Source organism: Vigna unguiculata, chromosome 8 (genome assembly GCF_004118075.2).
Source record: "Vigna unguiculata cultivar IT97K-499-35 chromosome 8, ASM411807v1, whole genome shotgun sequence".
Classification (NCBI taxonomy): domain Eukaryota; kingdom Viridiplantae; phylum Streptophyta; class Magnoliopsida; order Fabales; family Fabaceae; genus Vigna; species Vigna unguiculata.
Window position 1 is genome coordinate 8,515,654 of NC_040286.1, and position 9,394 is coordinate 8,525,047.

Genomic DNA, 9,394 nt, shown 5'->3' on the forward strand with positions numbered 1-9,394 from the left:
TGGTTTTCTTGCTCGTGAGGTTTTCGTCTTGTTTGTAAGTTTCAACGATCTCTCTATGATTTGAAGCAATCTCCTCGAGCTTGGTTTGATCGTTTCAGTTCTGTCTTAATTCAATTTGGCATGACAAGGTGTGAGGCTGATCATTCTGTCTTCTACTTCCATTCCTCTTTAGGCAAGTGTCTTTACCTTGTTGTTTATGTTGATGACATTGTCATCACGAGTAATGATGAGCCTGAAATTCGATAACTCAAAGAACACCTTTCACAGTAATTTCATATTAAAGATTTGGGCCCTCTCAAATATTTCTTACATTGAAGTTGTTGAATCTGCTTTTGGAATTGTCATTGATCAACGTAAGTATGCCCTAAACATTCTTACTGAAACTACTATGCTTGACTATCGTCCTTGTGATACTCCTATGTATCCCAATATCAAGCTTCTTCCCGGTCAAGGGGAGCCACTAAAAGACCCAAAAAGATATCGTCGCCTGGTAGGCAAACTTAACTATCTCACCATCACTAGACTTGACATCACTTTTGCGGTTAGTGTGGTAAGCCAATTTCTAAATGCTCCTTGTGATAGCCATTGGGATGCTATGACACGTATTCTTCGATGCATAAAAAAAGACTCTAGGACAAAGATTATTATATGAAGACAAAGGCAATACTAAGATCACTTGTTACTCTAATGCGAATTTACCATCATATAGAAGATCCACTTTTGGGTACTGTGTTCTTATCGGAGGTAACCTCATCTCATGGAGGAGCAAGAAACAAAATATAATTGTCATATCTAGTGCAAAAGCAGAATATCGTGCTATGATAGCAACCACTTGTGAGCTTACGTGGCTTAGGCAACTACTACTACAACTAAAAATAGGGGACATCCATGAAACAAAGCTTATTTTTGACAATCAAGATGCACTTCACATTGCATCAAACCCGATCTTCCATGAAAGAACCAAACACATTGAAATTGATTGCCACTTTGTTAGAGAAAAAAGTGCTCTTTGGAGAAATCACTACTGATTTTGTCAACTCTAACAATCAACTGGATGACGTATTCACCAAATTCCTTAGAAGCCCTCAGATTGAGTATATTTGTAACAAGTTTGGTGCATATGACATATATGTTCCAGCTTGAAGGGGGTGTTTGAATATAATCAGCGGTTACAGAATTCTAGAAAATCAACCGTTACAAAATCTCGTAAATCAGGATGATTAATTCCGTATTATTATGTATCTTTATTAAATTCTATTCAATAATATAAATTCTTATTGTGTGCATTCCATTAGACACACAATACATTCAAACCATACACAATATTATTATTTTCGTCGATATTATTATATCATGGCATCCTTACGTTATTTCTCATTTGTTGCGAGATTTTATGAATATCTTGTCCTCTTTGAACTAAATAAGTAGCATTGTCTCTATTCTGTCCACCGATATTATTGTTTATATGAAGATCTAAATTAATATTATCCTTTTGATTAATGGCAAAATCTTCTCCTATTCATATCATTAGAGTCTTCTGATAGTTAAAACTACCATTTCACTAGTAAGTTTAAAACTATTGTCATTTTTTGTTTTGTCCTTTTGTCAAGTCTTTAAGGTACGACACTGATTTTATTATTTTAAAATATATTAAAAAAATTTAATATATTAATATCACTGTACGTTGAAAGCTTGTCATTTACCATATCATAAATACAATGATCCATTCCATTTGTTGTTTAAAATTTTTATTATATTATTGGGAACACATTCAATGACCCTTTTTCAGGAAAAATCAAGTAATGTAATTCAACCTATAAAACCTAAATCCTAAACTCTAAACTTTAAACATTTAAAAATTAACTTTTCTCCAAAATCACTAAATTTGTCCCCTATATTATTCAATATACTTGTATTAAATCCCCTTCTATATTTATATTAAAAGCACATAAAAAAAACCTCTACCCATATACCTCCCCTTCGAGTAACAAAACTTCTTGAATATCCTATTTGTGGATTTATAAAAAAATTTCCCCATAATCCTAAATTTGATAGATTGGGTAATGTTTATAAATTTGGATTTTGTGTAGTTTGGCATTGAGGCATACCTTGGATATATTCATAGAAGATCCATCGATTCAATTTATTTGTTTTGAAGTCCTTACCTTTTTGTAAGGTTGACTGTGATTGGAGCAATGTTTTCCATTGTTGTGATCACATTTGGATCAACATGTGTTATTACAAAATACCACAATAGATTGACTTTGCCTTGTCGATATTGTTGTACCAAAATTCCCAATTTATTTTTGGTAAAAAGTAAATTTATAAAAATATCTCAATCAAAAGAATGATGATTGTAAATTCTTTTTAGACAAACAATCTTTGTTAGTTTCAACTTGATAGCAATTTAAGAATCAAAATTGATATTTATTATTATCAAAATACGATTTTAATTACCATAAGAATTAAAATTGATACTTATTATCAAAACTTCATCTTGACCAAAAAGATAAAAATAGAATTTAATAATCTTTTGTTAATCTGAAGAATATTGGAAATAAAATGTAAGTAAAGTTGCTTGAATTATAAATGACGTAAAAGAAACTTGCAGAATTATTAGTTAGATGAAACCAAATAGTTGAAAATGGTTATCAAAGATTAAAATGAATAGGACATGAAAATTTGAGAATGCAGATAAGGCACAAACGCAGAATGAACCAACGGGGATAATTTGAGAATGCAGATAAGGCAAATGCTTTTGAATGATTGAACAACAATAATGTAAAACTAAAAATAAACATAAATTAAAATTGCAAAAGAATAAAATGAGAACTATTTTTTCATTAGTCATAACATAGCTATTACAAAGTTACAATGTTTATGAAATAAATCTCACACCAAAATCATCCACACTTACCCAATTTATGAAATTTTCTTATTGTTTCTTGTTTTGATCTATTAAACTATTCCAAGAAAGAGGGAAAATATATGGAAATCAAAAAATTGCCTCAACTCAAAAGCAAGAGATGTAATCTGTGAACTATAATTTGTAAACCACAAGTTTCAAAGCAATATATTAAAACTCTTCTCGTTACAACAACAGTAAGGAAACCAACTGCGAAGTTGTTTTCAAGTCTCTTGGGTATACAGTCCGATTTTAAAATTGAGTATCCTAACAAAAGAAAAGGAAAAAATATATCAAAATTCTAAAATTGCCAAGAAAGCCATGTACTTTATGTATTATAATTTATAAATTGCATTTTTTCAAAGTAATATCTCAAAACTCTTCCTGTTACAACATCAATAAGGAAACAAACTGCAAAGTTGTTTACCTTAACAGTTGGACCTTGACATGAAACAAAGGGCAAGACATGTCATTCAAATAGTCCATCACCAAAAGAGGCTTCTCATTTAACTAGCTTTCTTCACCTGAAATAGCCCGGGCAGCTACTTCCTCAATCTCAGGGGTCGCTTTTACAGGATTATCGCTTGAGATTGAGCTGTCAGAAGCACCAGCTTTTTGGACTTCTTCGCCATCATCTGCTTTTGGAGAACCAGTATTTGGGATAGATGTATGTTCTTCCGAATGCTTTGGTTTGTTCAAGGCGTGACAGTGTGGGCAGTAATAGGTAATGAATGGGAAATCCTCCTTCCGAGAAAGACCTGAAAAGAAATCGGAAGATAAAAACACATTTTATAATTCAAAAATGAAAATTAGCGATTACTTTGTATTGTGTGATCGTGTGTCAGTGCATGTGTATGAAAATCCTAGAACATTAAAGGCAGTGGACTTACCATTATGCATATGGCAATTACCACATATGAGTGCATAAGATTGCGTTGGATCTTCACCAACAAGCAATGCTGCAATTCGAGCAATCCATCCTCCATCATTCATTGCTGAACTTTGAGGATGATGTTCAACAACTACAAGCTCATTTTGCTCAGGAGTTTGAGTTTGATTAATTTTCCCAGAACCAACTAATTGTTCATCAGAATAATTTGTTGGCTTTGTCCCTGGACTAGTGGATCTAGAGTTCACTTGCTTGCGATTTCGAAGACCACTTGACTGCACAACTTCAACATCCTTGGTCTTCCCAGTTGGAGCAGCAGAAGATTCATCCTCCACATACACGTTCAAACCAGAATCTGAACCCAACTTAGATGCTAAAACAGTTGCAGCGGCTGCTTTTGCTGCTGGATCCGTGTCATATCTCTGTGGATCACAAGAGCCAAGTATAATACACAAGAATATTAAATTATTTGCAAACACATACATCAAGTTGACTTTTAATAATACACTTGAAAGCACAGGAACATATACTAAAGAAACTAGTCGTGTTTAATTGGTCATAGCACATGCAATTTGTTTACTTCCCCAAGGCAAAAAGTTCTTAATGTTAACAAATAACATAATGGACGCGACCAAATTCAAAGTGATTGTTTATTATGTAAAAAAGTTTATCTATTTTTACAGATAATGGGATACGGCCTGAGTATAAAGAGGCTTGGCTCTTATACAATCAATTTTTTCCCAGTTGCATGAGCAACAAGATAGCGTGATGCTAGCCGATTATATGTTTGCTGTCAAGCAAAATATAATCTGACAATACTACCGGACAAAAAAAAAACACCCTTGGCTCTAATAGAATATATGATTCAATTACCTAATGCAAAGTATTTATTAATTATGTGTTACTTTTTGAAATAACTGTCCTACTTATGCAATTTGGTGATTGTCTTATCTTTCAAACTAGTTTATTTTGGGATTTTTTTGTCTGATTAGGTTTATATTATGTTTGGGTTGTAAAAAGCCTTTATTTTAGGCGCCATATTTCTTGAAGGCTCATCTGATACTAATTGTGTGGCGGTGATGGCATTGGCACGTTGGTTTCAGCAGCAGTTGGTCACGCTAGTGCAAGAACTTTTTTTTTTATTAGGTCATATCAAGTGCTGCGGCTATGATTATGACTTGTAACAGGTTCAATTTGTTTGACTGAATTTGACCATACTATGAAGTGTGGTGTGTGAACACCAAGTAAAAGATAGTATTTACTTAAGCACTAAAGATCTACTACATTGTATGCACCAATTAAAGCATGAAAGAAAACAATCCCAGTATATTGTCTGCTCTGATTGACAAGGAACAAAGGTAATATTGAAACCTATGTACTAATAATTGCTTTAAAAAATTACCTGAATGAGTTGTTGAGTAATGTAATAATTTGTCTTCTCTTTGAGCTCATCAATTTTCGCTTTCCTTTCAGCTCTAAGCCTTTCAAGAATTTTCTGGTCCTTGCGATCACCTATAAAATCACACTTTTCTATTTAAAATTAAACTAATATTATTTGCACTTGGCATTTCAAACTCTAAAAACTAGCTTCAGGTTCAAAAACTCTACCATTAAATTGAAATCTAATGTTACAAATTAAATGACTATGGTTATCAGTGGTAGCCTTTACAACTTATGAATGATGGTACTAAATGTATAATAAACGCTGCTCCATGTTCACCTTTTTTTCTGCACAGAATTTCATTTCCGGTATTTGTACAAAGATTGCTTATAATCTTGGGGACCTTCTACTTCTACTTAATGTAAACATATGTTAAGATCAAGCATTTTTTTATCAGCACTTGCTGCAAAACTATAGGAGCAATTATTTTTTATAAAAAGCATTCATTCATCTGAGTACTTAAATATAGACTTTTTCACTCACTTAGAGGTTGTTAATAAAAGTGATGGAGTGAAAACCCTTCCAACTATAAACCATATATGGAAGACTCGAACAATGATGAGCACAAATTTGAAAAAAAAAATCGGTACACTAAATTAAGGTTCTACTGGCCCTAGAAGTCAGCGGCAAATTCAGTAGAACAGATAAATAAATGGTGCTAAAATTTCCAAAAAACTACATGCAAAAGAATGAGATATATATGAGTTTGGAACTCACACATCCTTGTGAAGCTGACAAATGTTGAATATGTAGCAGTTGACAAGGCAGGCAAAAGAAACATTGGCAACACTCGAATTGCCCGCATTTTCCAATTCATATCCATTGATCTTGTAGTCATAATAGCATAACCTACAGCAATGACCTGAAAGTTGAAAACGATTTTAAGTAAAATCCATTTAATTTTACACCCTCAGAAAGATAAGAATAATGTTAGTGGAGAAATTTAAAAAATTGAGGCTATTCCCCGTTGTCATTCTATATAGAAGATAGAGACATTATCACACACCTCGTATCTATTCCATTTTCATTTCCTTTCAATAATCTATGGCATAATCCAAACTACTCTACACTAACACTCCAAAAATGGTTCTACTTTCTTATCCAAACAAAATCTAAACTAACTTCTAAAAGACGTGTAAGCACCCAAGAATTTGGAGAATCAAACCCTTTAATACTATCTGCAAGTATTCCTTTTCGAGACACCAATAACTCAAATACCAATTGAAAAACACCAAAAAACTCGGAGAACCCACTTTGAAAAGTTAGCTATTAAGGGATGAGAACTTAAATACCACACAGAGAATCTCATCTTACTGAATGTGGAACTTAGGCATCTCATAATACCCAAGTACCTACCAAGACCATTTCCAAAATACAGATCACTTTTTTTTAACCCCGATTCAGCCAAAATCATCCCATAATCTCATCCAATCCACCAATTGTCCACAAAAAAAAAAAAAAAAAAAAAACAAACTAAAACACCAACAACCTTAAAACTCATCAAACGAATAAATTCACGACTTAAATCTTTCCAAAAAAAAAAATTAAAAGAAAAAAAGTTGTTATTTTCTTCAAAAAACGAAAATAAGCCCATGCTTAATTCATTCACATATCCAAGGATTTAAATTCTCCACTCTTTCAAAAACGCAATTGCAGGCAATATTTTTCCCAACGTCAAGGTCTTTGAAGTTCCAAAATCATATCACAACCGCAATAGCAGCCACAATTGCAGCCGCGAATTCTCGCAATGCCAAAGTTTCCTCTCCAAAATCTCCACAACATCAATAATGTCCGAAGCCTCCAAAACCATATCTCAACAACAATTCCAACCATGTCAATCATCAGAGACTCTACAACAACAATTCAAAATCTCACATCTATATATCTACTATTTCTACTCTCCCCACAGTAGCCAAGCAAGTTCAGAGCAAAACGAAGAATTACCTCAAACAGAATTGAAAATAAAATAAGCTGGCGAGAGGTTCGCCTCCAAGAGCGAGATCTGTTGCTCATTCTCACAACGACAGCGTTTTCTTCTTTGGTGATATACTGAAGCCTCTTCTCGAAATCGTCGTTGTTGGACCTGAACATCGCGTGCCAAATTCTCGAAATAAACCCCTTCTTCTTCTTCTTCTCTTCCTTCGTCTTCTCTCCATTGTTCTCGATATTCTCCTTCACCGCACCACTTTCTTTCTTCTCAGCTTTCTCATCCCCCATCACTCTCAGCGCTTCGTTCGAATCAGTCGCCAGAAGAACAACAGAAGAGAATGAAGATGGAAGATGGAAGATGGTGTTCGATCTGAAAGGGTTCTAGAATGTTCGGCAGTTGAGATCTTGCGCGCGTAAGAGGGTGAGGGTGGAGTTGTGTAGTGGGGGAGAGGAAGAAGAAGGAGAAGGCAGAGAGGGTTATTCAAATTTTTGGGGTTTTGGTTTTTCGATAACGTTGCTGGTGCACGCGATGCCACGCGCGTTGGAGTTCACGCTCCGCGAATGGTTTTATGACACTTATGATGTAGTTGGGACTTACCACTACCAGTCAACCGTTAATTACTGTATGTTATACCTTACTATTAGTGTTATGGAAAAGTTAAAAAAAATATAGATTTAAAATTTTAAAAGTTTTAAAATTTATAATTATCTATATATTAAAACTATTTCAATAAATTATAATTTCTTTTTTGTATTTAAGAAAAAAAAATCGTGTAATGAATGAGTCCAAAACGGTGCGATGTGATGTCAAATCATGTGGCATGTTAAAATAGAGATTAAAATAGAGAGTACCGATCAAAGTAGGTTGACTTTGGAGGAATTTTATATAATTATTATTTTCTTAAAATTAAATTAACTTGCTATAGAATATGTTAAATGATAAAGTGGAGAAGTTTCTTGTATAATTTAAGGAAATAGTAAACATACACTTTGATTTCAACTATTAATAAAATAATAATGTTTTTTTATTAGCTATTGTTACAAAAACGCATTGTTGCTTCTCTTTCGTGGGAGGTGAAATATTTTGTAAGAAAATAAAAAACTAAAATAAAAAAAAGAGAGAAGAATGAAGATCAATGAGAAAAGGAAAATAAGAGGAAGAGTATAAAAATGTATTTCATTTAGTACCAGTCTGAGTTTTTTTATTTTTATTTTTATGTTCTTTCTTTAATAAAACTTCATGACACAGCTTCATCACATTTTTGGAAAATGTATGCAAAGTTTGGTTTGATTCACCTCATTCCTTTCTTCTTGTTAATAATTTCTCTGACTAATGATCACTTTTCTTCTTATATTGATATTTATTTTCGTTGTTTTATTAATATTTAATCCGGTTTTGTGGAATTTATTTTTTTATTTTCAATTCTAATTATGGGATTAGATTATTTTAAATAATGTCAATCCGTAACATACCTACAAATCATTTGTGAAAATACTTCAATAATGTGCAAGCTTAAAATAATTTTATGTTTTCGGGTGGATGGAGGGTTGGAATTACCAATCTTTATTTATACAATCGTAAGATGTTATTTTTTAAAGAAACTAGAATAAATAAGGGTTAAGTATGTTTTTAATCCCTAAACTTTGATCCAAAATTGAAATTCGTTTCTTGCTGAAATTTTGATAAATTTTGGTCTCTAAACTTTAAAAATGAATGAATATAGTCCTTTTAACCTAATTTTGTTAACTATTTTTTAGGTTTCGAACGCATTTCTCAGTAAATATTGAGCCGAGAATGTGTCAAACGGCGTAAACAACTCTTATATTAACATGAAACACATTCGACATGTTAAAAAAAGTCAACGTAATTGGGTTAAAAGGATTATATTCATTCATTTTTAAAGTTTAGGGACCAAAATTTATTAAAGTTTCAACCAGAGACGAATTCCAATTTTTGGCCAAAATTCAGGGATTAAAAATATACTTAACCCACTAAATAACTTAAAAAGTTTATGTGATTTAAGTACCAAGTATGAGTAACCTAAATATTACAAGAAAAGTTGGTAGTACTATTAAAATCATTCGGGTAATCACAGAAATTCATTGTTAGAACAAAATTATTTTTATTTACAAACCGTTAAAAATCTATCGGTAAAATACTCGTTGATAAATAAAATTACAAACAATGAAAATTTGTCGATAATTATCTGTCGGTATTTATCGATGATTT

The 9,394-nt window shown here is 32.4% G+C and overlaps 1 protein-coding gene across 2 annotated transcripts; it reads right to left on the reverse strand.

Moving 5' to 3' along the window:
• Window positions 1–2,823: 2,823 nt before the first annotated feature.
• On the reverse strand, window positions 2,824–7,676 carry LOC114195393 (uncharacterized protein At2g24330-like). Of its 2 annotated transcripts, XR_003606478.1 has the most exons (6): window positions 7,180–7,676; window positions 5,953–6,097; window positions 5,197–5,306; window positions 3,796–4,216; window positions 3,333–3,663; window positions 2,824–3,172 (listed from the first exon to the last, which is right to left on the reverse strand). XR_003606478.1 is itself a non-coding variant. In XM_028085846.1 (5 exons), exons 1-5 carry the CDS (start codon window positions 7,450–7,452, stop codon window positions 3,416–3,418), a joined length of 1,197 nt encoding a protein of 398 aa, XP_027941647.1. In that variant the 5' UTR covers window positions 7,453–7,676; the 3' UTR covers window positions 3,042–3,415. The 2 variants fall into 2 exon arrangements, 1 of the variants encoding a protein (XP_027941647.1); XM_028085846.1 differs by having other exon boundaries at window positions 3,042–3,663.
• Window positions 7,677–9,394: the final 1,718 nt, after the last annotated feature.